This window comes from Protopterus annectens, chromosome 5.part0 (assembly GCF_019279795.1).
Source record: "Protopterus annectens isolate FY-2018-M chromosome 5.part0, PAN1.0, whole genome shotgun sequence".
Classification (NCBI taxonomy): Eukaryota; Metazoa; Chordata; order Ceratodontiformes; family Protopteridae; genus Protopterus; species Protopterus annectens.
This window is the reverse complement of record NC_056735.1, coordinates 377,370,568-377,384,311: the sequence shown is the minus strand read 5'-3', so window position 1 is coordinate 377,384,311 and position 13,744 is coordinate 377,370,568. Positions and strand designations below refer to the sequence as shown.

Sequence of the window (13,744 nt, the reverse complement as noted above, 5' to 3'; positions counted from 1 at the left end):
CACACCTACAAGCCAGGAGAATTTGCAACTGTGACTCCCCAGGCTTGTCTGCCTCAGTCTTCTTGCTCACCCAAGGTAATTACTCCTCTCTTAATTTAAGGCATTTGACCTCATATGCTCGCAAGTCTCCTTTTGTATTCCCTTTTCTTCCTCTCTGCAGTTACTTCTTCCTTGAAGTATAGACTACTTGGTGTATACCTTATAATAAAATTCCATACTGGATTTTTTAATTGCACAGTGTAAGATGTTTCATCTCTGTATCTGTATTGTGTATCTTATGTCATCTTACTTTGTGGTGGTAAATTATAAATGTATTATCATACTAATTTAGGTTTATGTAAAATGAATAGTGTAATGCTTCTGTACCTGTGAAATTGTACTGCATTAGTCTGTGTTATATGTGGAACATTTCTCCCCAGGCCTTCGCTGAAAAAGGACTTGTGTCCAGTCGGACTTTCCCAGTAACCCAGTGTAAAATAAAATAAATAAATGAAATGTGTGTGTGTATGTGCATGCATATATATATATATATATATATATATATATATATATATATATATATATATATATATACACACACACACACACATATAACTAATAAAAACAAAAATTGTTTTGCTTGCTGTTACATTTTCCCTTTTTAGTGTCCTTCTAAATGTTAATGACATAAAGTGGGGTATATGCTTTACAGCTGTTCCACAATTTTAACAGTTAACATAAGTCCAGTCTTTTTCAGCCATTTTTCTTGCACTCCCATTTTTTCACAAACGTGACTGAGAATTTATAGTCTACCATTTGATTGCTAATTTCACTGTTGCTGGTGGTCTTCCTGATCACCTCTATTTCCCAACACCAGACTCTGGTTCACGTCCAAGATACTTCTGATTCTTTTAGTCAACTCCTGTGCTTTTTTGCATCTCTTGAGCATTTTCCTTTTGAACATTGGAAAAGGTTTTACTGGCAAAGACTGTCTGTGAGCTTTAGTGTCCCAAAATGTCTTTGATCCTCCAGGAAAAAATATTCTGAAGACAGCTGTGTACGGCAACTTGAATCTTACACCTGCCACTCAGCATTCCCTGTTTGCTGGGATAAATTTGTTTTTCTTTTGCCTGCAATGAGTTATCATTTTCCACAAACACTTTATCTCTAGTTTGTAGTACTTTTTCCCTGCTGCCCCAGTTTTGTCAGCATCTACTCTTTCTGCTGGTATGATTGCATCTTTACTAATACAGGTCTTCGCTGCTTTCTCATAGCTAGGTTTGGAGTATACATTTGATGTGGCCTTTCAGTTGCTTATTTGAACTTTCTTAAAATTAATATAGTCTATTCCTTCCAGTTTTTCTGGTATAGTAGAAAGTCTCAAGTTTTCTCTGCTCACTGTCCAGCTCTACCATTTTTTGAAACAGCTCTCTGATGGATACTAATCCAGTCTTTTTTTTCATTTCGGCCTCTGATTTTTACAGTTTCAACTGTTCATCTGAATAGCTAGTTATGGCTTCATTTATTTTTACTTTTTTTACAGTAACGGTATATACAGTATTTGCATCAGTGAATTAAAATCACCTGTGTGAAGGGAAGAATTGGAAGTGAATGAAAAACTTATAACATGAGTAGGGGTTGATCTGGTTTAGGTGATGTGTGACTAAAAGCATAATAATTTGGCATTGATTATGCAGATATGTTTAAGCAGATGTTTAAATTCAGCATAGGAGGGGATTTGGAGAGGGGTTCTTGAAGTTTACAAGCCAGAGTAGGGAATGCATGGTTGGTGCAATGCACTTTGTTTTTTGGTAGTAGTTGGTTGGGAGCTGACTGTGTGATACTTACGTAATTGTAAAAGGTGGAGAATTTTGTTTGTTTGTTCCTCTGAGTGAGGTGAAAATGTGTCGGGGGTTAGAAGCTTGGGGCAGTGGGTAAAGTAAGAGATTTCTCTGACTGAAAGAAATTCGGCTTTTGAAAGTGTCAGGCGGTGGTTCCGGGTGGGGTTAATGATGGAACTGTATAGTTAGTCTGTGATGTATTGTAAAACAACAATCATTATTCTTTGAGGCTGTGGCTATAATGAGCGGTCTAATTGGGCCCAAAGGATTCCCTTCCTTATGGCCATTTTAGCTGGGGATGTAATTAACAGAATATTTTTTCTGGCCCAGAAGATTAGAATTAAGTTTGCTATATGTGTTTTTTTTTTCTTTTTGTGGTGATGAAAGTTTGGTCTTTGGTCTAGCTAAACTCCCAGCTATTTGAGTGTAGCATTTTTTTTATTGGGTGTTGTCTGGGTCTACAGTATCTAGGGAATTTGAGTTTTGACAAGTTCTTCATGAGTACCAAAAATCATAGTTTTAGTTTTAGATGGATTAAATAACAGTTTGTATTGAAGCAGCCAGTGATTGAGGGGTGTGTAGGCCATTTTGGAGCAGAGTTTGAATTACTGAATGGAAGTGGCTGGATCTGCCATTGGCATGTTGGTTAAGTGGTAAGTGAGAAGGTTTTGTGGAAGTTTGTGGATGAAAATGCAGAAGAGAAGGATGCAAGACCCGACCCGTGAAGAACTCCATTAATTAGGTGCTTCAGAAATGAAGGATCCTAGTTTAACCTTGAATAGTCTGAAATAGTCATTGAAATGATTTCTCGCTTATTCGTATTTCTTTAGGTTTATTGCATGGTGTTGTGCAGTCTATAAGATCAAAGGTCTAGGTCTTTGAATCTTATAGATGTAAGGTTACTTTTGTTCATGTTAATTAGGATTTCATCTGACAGGATCCATAGAACAATCATGCTATTTTGTCCACATCTTGCTTTTTGTGGGAAATTGGTATCGATATATGTACTCAGAAATTTGACTGGATAATTTTTCAAGACTCTTTTTTTTATTTTTCTTGGACTGGGCATTATATAATTTGGCCTAAAGTTGGAGGTCTTTAGTGGTTGTCGTTGTTTAGTAGGTGTAATTATAGCAGATTTCCAAATGGTAGGCATAGTACATTGGTTTTAAGAACCACGTGAAGTATACAGTTGACTAACCAGGGACTGTGGTTTTAAGAACCACGTGGAGTAGTCCTTTGGCTGAGCTGCATTGTGACATCTTTAACTCTTACTTATTTTTAAAATAGAATAAAGGTTTGAATAGAGATGGTTAAGGAGGCTATAGGGAAGTGGTACGGATTGTATTTTAAAATTTGAGTAAGTGTCTGAAATCATTGAGGAAGTCTTTGCAGGAGAGTTTTAGTGTTTGAGCAATGGTGGAAAATAGTGGAAGTATTTTCATAGATTTTATGTCTGGTAGTTGTTTTCATTCCAGAAATGTTTTGTTCTCTTTTGCCTAAGAGGGAGAATCGCCTGGTTTTCTAATGTCGTTTTGTGTCTGCATTTGGATTTCTTGGCAAGATTATATAGCGTGGTGAAGGTGGACTGAGTTTGTGTTCTGTTTCTAATCATGTCAAATCTTCTCTCTTAGGTTCTGGAGATGTTTAAGCCCTTTTGTTATCCATTTATTTTTGTATGAACACTGCACTCCTTTACTTGGGGGGGGGGGGCTTCTTCTGATGTTGGAGATGTGTCTGGATAAAGTTGTTCTCTACTTCTGTTTGAAAATATTGTTGGATTTTGGCCTACATGTGATTAAACTGGGGTAGGTTTACGATTAGGTGTTCATTTTAAAGGTAATGGGGAAGTGGTCAGTGATTTTATAAGGTTGTTGTACAATCTATTGTGGTAGTACATAGTAAAGATAGCTGTTGTACCTTCCAGCACTAATAAATAAACCTTGGTTTAATCATAATTTGATAAGAAAGTGTTTATTTTTTTCACAGCAAGTATTACAGTCCATTGATTCATTGTGTGTCTTCTTAAAAAGCAAAGAACTGTCCAATTTTTTTGATGCATGTTACAAGGAGATGACATCTGATGCATATTTTTTGTCTTCCTTTAGCCAGGTGACTTTTTGTACTTTCCAAGGGGGACCATACACCAGGCAGATACTCCAGCTGGAGAATTAGTATCCACCCATGTAACCATCAGCACCTACCAGAACACGTAAGATCAATTTAGGTAGTTTAACGCTAGACTTGAATAAACTAGAACAAAAAAAATTAGATTGTTTAGAAGTTAAAATGCTCATCTTGCAAAATTCATAGTACATATAGTGCAGAATGTTTAGAAAAGTTTCCATTTATGTGTACTGCCTGTAGTCATTTTCTCAACAGTTGTGTACTTTTTTTAATTACAGAACAGTGCTCCCCTTTTCTGGACTTTATTAGCCTGTTTTAACATTTTCACATCACTTGTATACATAGTAGCATCCAAGAAGACTAACATTGTAATTTACTTGTACTGTAAATAACCATTGTAAATGTCAGGATCTGCTTTAGTGAGTCCTGTAATACAGTTACTGAATAGATGAAATAATGGACTTACATCTGCTAGGTCCGAAATAGCAAGTTCTTGGAATATTCCTTTTCCTCTGAGGTATGGTGCTCTTGGAGTGGATATGTATAAGTTCAGGGGATGCAGGGGGGCTTGCCCCCCTTGCAAAAAAAAAAAATACAGGTTTACAATAGAAGAACCCTATTTGATATTCACTGCTCCACATTTTTGGTCTTGTGTGTGTGTGTGTGTGTGTGTGTGTGTGTGTGTGTGTGTGTGTGTGTGTGTGTGTGTGTGTGTGTGTGTGTGTGATCGTGTTTCATTGCTGTATAATAAAGTGAAGCATAGACAGATGTTAGAATAATTCTAGAACACATATCTTCTGGATTTTAATGTGGCATCTTAGTTTATGAAAGGTGAGAGTCATGCCTATGTTTTCATCTTTCTTTTAAGAAATGGTTGAGTAAAGTAGTGAGTAGTAAAAATGTTGCAGAAAAGTAGCAAGAGATTAACAAATTCCAAACAACCATGCTTGGATTACAAATTCTACATATCGCCAGGTGTACAGCATGTTGCTGCAAATAGATTGAGATATTTGTATCAGCAGAGTGTACTTTGTAGGCTTCAGAAGTGCATTTTTTTTTTCAGGAAAAATGTGTCATTCTAGTCACGATGATATTCAGAACTATGTTCGCAGTACCAAATTTGAAATAGTAAACATAAAGGACACTGTGATATTCGTTGTAATATCCTCTGTTGCCATATTAACGCTTGCCATTCCTGCCTGCTTGACTTCAAGATCTCTTCAACCTTCTCCCCACCTGACCCAGCAGACTCCCATCCACTCGGACATCAGAACATTGATGTTATAATGGAACGTCAGCTGGCTTTGCTTTCAGATGTTTCTTGCTGCAATTCAGTTATCTGTCTAAGCCTTCCTTGTGTTAAAATGTCAGTTTGGCCGCCTTCTAAAGGTCCAAGTAAGTGACCCATTGGGGAAAGATTCTTACCTGATTTGTTATTGTGGGCTAATTATTATTGATAGAATTTGCTGGCTGAATTATCTGTTTCGTAGAATGTTACTAACCATAACCATAGTAGATGTATGCAGAAAAATCTTCATACGATTTCCTTGAGTTCTGTCCTTTTTGCCTGGGTCCAGAGCACATCATCTCCAATTGTCCCCAGCATGATTCTGTTGTCAAGGGGATCTTAAATTGCTGTGTAGAATTTCTCCAGAAGTACTTATCCCTGAAAAGGCATCTGTCTGGTCCAAGTCTGCCGTGTCACTGGTTGACTCTTATGATATATGATAGTCTAAGTGTCAAGAAATACTTTCTGACCTGCATGAGGAAGAAGTCAAGAGGCTGATGACATGACTGAAGAGTTAGATAGCATCCGTATGCCTGAAGATGTAGATGTTGATTAGGTATCTTTGCAGTCCCTGTACCCAACATCATTTATGGGGGAAACCTGTGGTGCAGCTCTCCAGAAGCTCCCACGTTGTCTGCCTGGAGCAAGTCCTCATGATTAGAGTATATATTTTTCTTGGGTAACCATTTGAAATGTCAGGACTCACTAGAGCAAGTCTTGAAATATAGAGGCTAAATAACCGAAAAACAGACTTGCATATACTAAGTCTGAGAGAGACATTTCTCTGAATATTCCATTTTCTCAGAGGTATTGCCCCCTGCAAAAACAAAAGAATTTTAAAGGAGAAAAGTGAGTGATCAGGATTTCCTCATTTCCTGGGTTTTCTTTTTGGCTTGTTGGCTTGTCAGCACACTGCTTTTTGAATGCCAACATTTTGCTTATGCAGAATGTCTCTTTTCTGGGATTATGGTGTTCGTATACTTTTCAGTGATGGGGAGGGCAGCATCTCCATGATCCCCATGCTTTCACACTGTTTGTAAGGAGGTCAAAGAAGACTAGGCTGAGGTCTCTGGTGTCTCCCCATTAAATAAGGCCTCTAGGATGGACCATAGTTTGACATTGGCCTAAGACATTGAAACATAAACAGACACCAGCTAACTTGCATCCTTCCCTTCTTAGCCTCCCACACTCACGCCACTGAACTCCTCAGGTGATCCAAGGATGTCTTGGATTTTTTGAAGTTTAGAGTTCCACCCTCTGATGGAGGTTCAATGTCAGGGGTGGATCCTGCAGAAGGAAAGGGGCGCTGTCTCCCCAGAGGGATTTGGATACCTCAGCTCGGAGGTGGATGAAATGTCTCCCCTCCATTACCTGGAGGCAGACATTGAGGATGCCTTATCCACTGCCTAACCCCCAGAGGATGTCTCATTTGGAGAATGCCCTTCATAGAACAAAAGAGACCTATGGATAGGAGGCCAAAGAATTCTCTGACCCATGTCAGATATACAGATTTTCTGGGCCTATCTGAACCCAAACCTGTAGCCATTCCTCCAGTCTTGGAAGCCCTGAATGATGCTTTTATTAGTGTCTCTTTCAAGCCAGCTTTCCAGTCCTCTATATAAGGAACCAGACCTTTTTTGTAATGCCCACAACTCCCACATATATCTGTTTAAAACCCATTGGCTGATCTGACAATGGCATCCATTAATTCCAGTAAGGGATCTACTGTGGCTTCACCCAAGAGTCCTTTCACCAATAAAAGCAGAATCCTCAACCACTTTGGGTAGAAAACATGCACCTTGGCTACCCTGGCCATTAGGCTGCTTAGCTGCCACCCTTACATGTTGAAATTTTGAGTCCTTTTCCAGTTAAGGTAGAAGAGATAGAGAATAAGGACCTAAAAGGTGATGCTTGGCCTGTGCAGCCTCAGCTCCACGTTAGACACTCCATTAAATGTGGCTGTGATGCAATGGGTGCATCATACAGGATAGCTGCACTGTGTCTGTGATTAGGAGACATGCCTGGCTGAGGATGCAGCCTTTGCCTGCTTGATAGATGACAAAGCCTTTACCTGAGCAGCATGTAAAAGCAGAATTCTGTAGTTCATCTATGAAAAAGGAGCTTCTGTTTGGATAAACATGGAGAGCAAATGATTGAGAGACTAGAGAGAAAAAAACATCTTGCAATTGGTCATAGGTGTTTTTAAGTCCCTTGCTGTAGGATATAGTAGAAACTATTGGCCTTGCTGCATGGCATAGAGTGACAGAGGCCTGACTGTGGCCTAGGTGTCCAAGGTTCAGTTAGTGGCTCTGGCACTGGAGGAGTCAAGCAGGGAGGGGGATTAATGAAGAAGTCTTGCCTACTCTCTTCTCTCGTGGTGGTAGAGAGGAATGCATGCTGTTGAGGGCAGGGGAAAACTAGAGAAATTCACCATTTGTGGTTCAAGGGGAAGGGCTGAGCTGCCTAAGAGGAAACATCCCTTGCAGAAGTGAGGCAGTTCTCTTCATTGTAGTCAGGGGCATGCGGGGAATCGGGCCTTTATATGAAAAAATCTTGAACCACCTTTGATGCTATTCTGAATGATGGCTTGTTCTAGTCAACCTTTGCACTGTTGATGGGGAAACAAATCCACAGCCAAAATTCCTAGGCATTCCACTGGTTTGCCAAAGATCAAATGCGTCCCACCTTCCCTCACTAAAACACCAATAAGTCCTAGAGAAGCTATCAGAGAAAGAAGGGGCTATCAGATTTTAGTCCGTGCTCTTTCTGGTTCCAAGAAAAGAAGAGACTTTGAGGACTGGACCTGCCAAGATTAAACAAGTTTCATATGGTTCCATATTTCAAAGCGCTAATCTTGCGGAGCCATCTACCTGCACTCCTTCTGCAAGCTTACTTCATCAACTTGGATTTAAAAAGATGCCTGTTTCAACATCTCCATAGCCAAGGCAAACATCTCCATTGGTTTAAAAGATGGGGTTACCACTACCAATTCACCTTTTTCTCCTTTAGCTTATGTATTGCACACATGGTTTTTACAAATACCTGGTTCCAGTAATTGCACTTTGCAGGACAATACTAGGTAATTGCTTTATCCAAGCAACATCCCTGGAGGAGATCCAGAAAATTTACTCTGAGCTTTTTCTACTTCTTGGAGCATTTTTTGTATCTCCATCTCATACGTTCACACGTTTTACCCTCAAGTCAGGTGCTGTTTCTAGGAGCAATGAAGAACCTTCCTCCCATTGATCAAGGTTCTATTTCTGTCACAGTAATTAAGGACAGTCTGCAAACAGAACCAGATTTTGGCAAGTGAGTTCCTCTGGGTCATAGGATTCATGGCTTCTTGCATTCTAGTGACTCCCCTGGCAAGATTGCACATGAAGAAATTACAGAGGTAACTCAGAAACAGATGGTGCCGACATTTACAGTCCCTGCAGTTCCCCATTCCATCAGAGAAGAGCTGTTTTGGTAGACAAAGTTTACCTCAGGCTGGTGTGGGAGACCTTTGGATCCAAGGGACTTTTTACTAGGCCTTAGGAAACACATTAGCATGAATGAGATAAGTGATTGTGACCATCAGGGCATTCAGACCCATTGGTAATAGTGAAACCCGCACATTCAGAAGAGCAGTCACACTGTGATGTTTTACATCAACAAACAGGGTGGTACCCCATTCCTAAATTTGCATGGAAGCTGGCCCAGGAGTCAATATTGGCCCACAGAACCTTTCATCACATCCCAGGAGAATGTGTTGGCAGATTAGATGAGCAGAAAAGAATTGGATCCCCATGAGTGGATGGTAATAGTGATGCATTTCTGGGCATTGTTCACGGGGGGGGGGGTTATGCCAGAGGTAAACCTTTTTGCTTATTCAGAAATCTCACAAACTGAACTAACACTTGCACTGGGATACCGAATGTGAGGGCCTAGTCTGTTTCTCTACATGTCCTCTATTCTTGCACACCAGTGGGTTGTGTATGATAAGAGGACATGCCAGAAATGGTGTTGATAACTTCATTTTGTCTGTGGCAACACTAGTTTTCCTTCTTTTGGGTCCAGGAAAAGCAGAACCAGCAAGAGATCTCAAGTCGACCCAATCTTGGACTGTAAGGCTTACAGTGCAGAGGACTTGGTGCTCATCTCTTTGAGGGATATGTTTTGTAAGGATGTGCTGCATATCTATATGGAGCCTAGGAGCCTAATACAAGGAAACCAAAATTAGTTAAGTGGAAACTGATGTTCTTCGTGTTTCACTGTTGCATTCATTACATTTGGGTAATCTGCTGGCAGGTTGCCCTCAGTCAGCCTGAATTCCAAAGTCTTGTGTCTTGCGTCGGTTGCTGTCTCCTCTTCCACGACGTCAGGGGTATAAAACATGCAGCCGAAGCCATTTTCTTTAGTCTTTCTTGCCACGCGTTGCCCGAAGCAGAAGCATTTTGCAAGTGCCGGTCGGCCGACTACTGAAATATTCGAATTTGAGTTTCAGAACTGAAGTCTTTGGGGAAACTTTTTTCTTGCTCCATACCGATGTCAGAAAAAGTTAATAATTGTATTAGTTGTGGGAAGCAAATACCTCATAAGGATTTCCATTTATACTGTATTCCTTGCCTAGGCCCTGATCACAACGTGCCTGGCTGTTGGTTTTGTGCTAGATTTAACCAACGCACTATTAAGCGTCGGTATATTTTTGCATCAAAGTATTTTGGAAACAGATTTAACTACCCAGAAATGTCGTCGGATAACAATCCGACCACCAGAGTACAGAAAAAACACAAAGAAAAGGACAGAGAGAGACAGTCGAGGTTCAAAAAGGATGACAAAGCTTCTCCTAAGCTAGTCACTGGTTCGCTGGTACTCAGTGAGGTGCTTTTGCAGCCCCTGATACCCGCTACATTCAAGTCGCAGGCCCCGACCGACAGCCATGTGGAGTCTGAGTATCTCGCGGAATGCCGAAGTATTGCACCCACGGATATATCTCCCTTGGATGGGTCTGGAGCCGCTGAGCAGGCACCGGCTTCTGAAGGTTTATTCAGGCCTCAACATTTGTATAGCAAATCGATGATCGCTGCAAAACCAAAGACAAAGGCAATTTCTAAACCTAAAAGAATGACGCATGAGCCACATGCACAGGCCTCTATGCCTAAAAAACAGATCAATATGGCCAAAGACCTTATTGCCTTGATCAGGGGTACCCATCCCCCTCCAGATAAGAGGCCTAGGCAAGACACTGATTATGAATCTTCAGATCAGGTTTCTATTTCTTCTGATTCCTCTTCTGATCAGGAATTATCTAACGTCCCTATGAGGATTCAGATGCGGAGGAGTCTATACCACCTGCATCACCTCTTGAGGATTATTCATTTGGCAAAATCTTGCATACTTTTGAGGGAGCATTTTCACTGGGAGAGTCAAGATTTCTCAGAATCAAAGAGGCTCAGGGATTTTCTTCTTCTCCCTCAGCACAGGCCTTTAGCCATTCCCCCTGTTTTAGACATTGTGGATGATATGTTTTCGGAGTCAAGCTTGACCCCTGACTCCTTACCTCCGGCTCCCAGCAAGCCTGACAGATATTACAGGGTCCCTGACAAGCCTGACAGATATTACAGGGTCCCTGACTCACATAAATTTTTATTTAGAAACCTTGCTGCTGATCCTGAAACTATTTCAAAGGGTCCAAAAGGAGTTAAGGCCTCAACAGCAAAAAAATCGTACCCCCACTGGCATAGATTCAAGGGCACTGGATAGATGGAGGAAAAAAGGTTTATACATCTGAAACCTTGGTAGTTAGGGCCTTAAACTGTCAATTTCATATGCTCAGGTATCAACAACATATTATGGGATTGCTGAAACAGAAAATTATGTTGATTTCTGAATGTGCAGAAAATAAAGAATTGCAGGAATTATTACATGCAGCTGAACAGGTTGGAAAACATACTTTGCAATGTGGTTTTGATTCCTTAGAGGCCTCATGCAGGGCCACAGTTACTGGGTCTGTAATTAGGAGGCATGCCTGGATAAAAGAACAAAATTTACCTGACCATGTTAAAGCTAAATTGCTATATGCACCTTTACAACATGATACTCTGTTTGGTATTAAGGCAGAAGAGGTTTTAAAGAAAATAGAAGATCAAGCTAAGTCTATGCAAACTGTAAAATACTTCTTACAAGTGCAGCCACCAAGATTCAGTAGACACTGGCCTACAAAAAAATTGGTCCTTTCCTGCGTCAGACAGAGCTCAAAGGGGCAAATCCAGACGCCCTAAGGGTTCCAGATACCAGGTGTAAGATTCATACAGGTCAAAGCAATGGGGCACTTCTACCTCCAAATCTGGAGGACATAAAGTGCGGACCTACAGAAAACAGTCCCAATGACTTCCCTCTACCTGCACCAAGCACTTATCTTTTGGCAGCACCCTTAGGGGGAAAATTAGCACTTTTTGCTCAAAATTGGCAGTTAATAACCCAAGACAAGTGGGTGCTAAATATAGTGTCACAGGGATACAGATTCCATTTCCATACTCTGCCAATGGCAAACGGTTGGCCAGATCTGCCAAAAAATCAATGGGCAGAGGCACAGAAACAGGTCACGTCCATCATGGATACGGGGGCCATTCAGCCAGTACCAGAACAGGAAAAAGGACAAGGTTTTTATTCAAGACTGTTCTTGGTACCTAGAAAGGACAAGGCCTGGTGGCCAATACTGGATTTATCTATTTTTGAACACACCTGGACATTCCAAAATTCAAAATGCCGACTTTGCAGCAGCTTCTGCCCATGCTGGGCAAGAATGCTTGGCTGGTGACATTAGACCTAAAAGAGGCATACCTGCATGTCCCAATAAGACAATCGTGCAGAAGATACCTCAGATTTAAGGCTGGCTTGATGCATTACCAATTCTCTGCACTGCCCTTTCGCTTATCTACTGTGCCCAGGGTCTTTACAAAGTGCCTGGCACCAGTAATTGCATTTTGCAGACAAAGTAGTATTCAAATATATCCTTACTTGGACGACGACTCTCATTCAAGCAGAGAACAAGGACATTCTTCTTCAACACCTGGCATTTGTGAAAAGGCTTCTAACATGCCTAGGGTACATGATAAACGAAAAGAAATCACAACTGGTACCCTCTCAAAAGATAGAATTCCTGGGTGCAAGCTTGAATACAACTGCCCAGATGGCTTACCTCATGCCAGACCAGCAAAGGCAACTGACTACTTACTTCAAACTGATGGCAACAAAAACCCAGTTATCTGCAAGACAAATTCTGCAGGCTTTGGGCTTCATGGCATCCTGCATCCTACGGATTCCATATGCGAGACTGCATATGAGGAAACTGCAATGGTACTTAAAAAGTTTATGGAGTCAACATTGTCACAGTGTGGAAACAATGATTCCTCTCATTTTCTGCCTACAACAGGAGTTTCTATGGTGGGCAAAGGCATGTCACCAAAACATGGGACAGTCCTTCACTCTACCCCCTGCCAGCCAAACCTTAACAACAGATACATCATATTATGCCTGGGGGGCCCACATGGCAGGAAGATGCATTCAGGGCATATGAACTCCAAAACAAATGCATCTACATATCAACCAGAAAGAGATGCTAGCTGTTCAAAATGCCCTAACAGCCTTCAAGGACTTACTTCATCGAGGACAACTACTGATAAAGATGGATGACACCACAGTCATGTGGTATATAAACAAGCAGGGGGGCACACACTCATACCCCCAGCCATGGCACTGTGGGACACAGCTTTGACTTACCAAACACATCTTCAAGCTCAATTCCTGCCAGGGAAGCAAAATACTCTGGCGGACGATTTAAGCAGAAACCTTATGGATCCACACAAGTGGAAACTAGATCCACAAGTCTTCAGCATGATAAAGAAATTGGGGAGCCCAGACATAGATCTGTTTGCCTCTCCTCAAAATTATCAATTGAAAGATTCTGCACAAGGACTTATCACAGACAAGCATGGAAAGTGAATGCCCTATCCTTCAGTTATCAGTTTACGCCTTTCCTCCTTCTGCCTCTTCTTCCCAAGGTCCTCCTAAAAGTCAGACAAGAGAAACCAAAGATGATACTAATTGCCCCGGACTGGCCCCGCCAATACTGGTATCCAATCCTTAGGAACTTGTCTCAATTCCCAGCTTGGACCTTACCTCAAAGACCTCAACTACTGTCCCAGCAAAACAATCGAATCCTGCACAATCAACTCCAGACACTGAACCTGGCTAGTTATACAAACAACACCTCTCAGTAAAGCTGTGATGGATGTCATTTTGGAAGCCAGAAGGCCTAGTACCAGAAAATCTTATGCTGATAAATGGAAGAGATTCTGTGCTTGGAATCAAGCACAAGGAACTGATACAGCAGAACCAAATATTCCTCAGATATTACAATACTTGACTGAGATGCTTGACAAAGGCCCATCTTTCTCATCAATTAAAATCCATACCTCTGCCATTTTGGCTCATTACAATACAGAGCCACCAATCTTTTCTCATC

The 13,744-nt window shown here is 41.1% G+C and overlaps 1 protein-coding gene across 5 annotated transcripts in view; it reads left to right on the top strand.

Moving 5' to 3' along the window:
- Nucleotides 1-13,744, top strand: part of RIOX2 (ribosomal oxygenase 2) — a 456,423-nt gene that overhangs the window by 201,358 nt on the left and 241,321 nt on the right. For all 5 annotated transcript variants that reach the window (XM_044072345.1, XM_044072343.1, XM_044072342.1 and 2 more), the window contains exon 5: nt 3,929-4,032. In XM_044072345.1, coding sequence (XP_043928280.1) covers nt 3,929-4,032 — 104 coding nt within the window. The remainder of the gene's footprint in view (nt 1-3,928; nt 4,033-13,744) is intronic.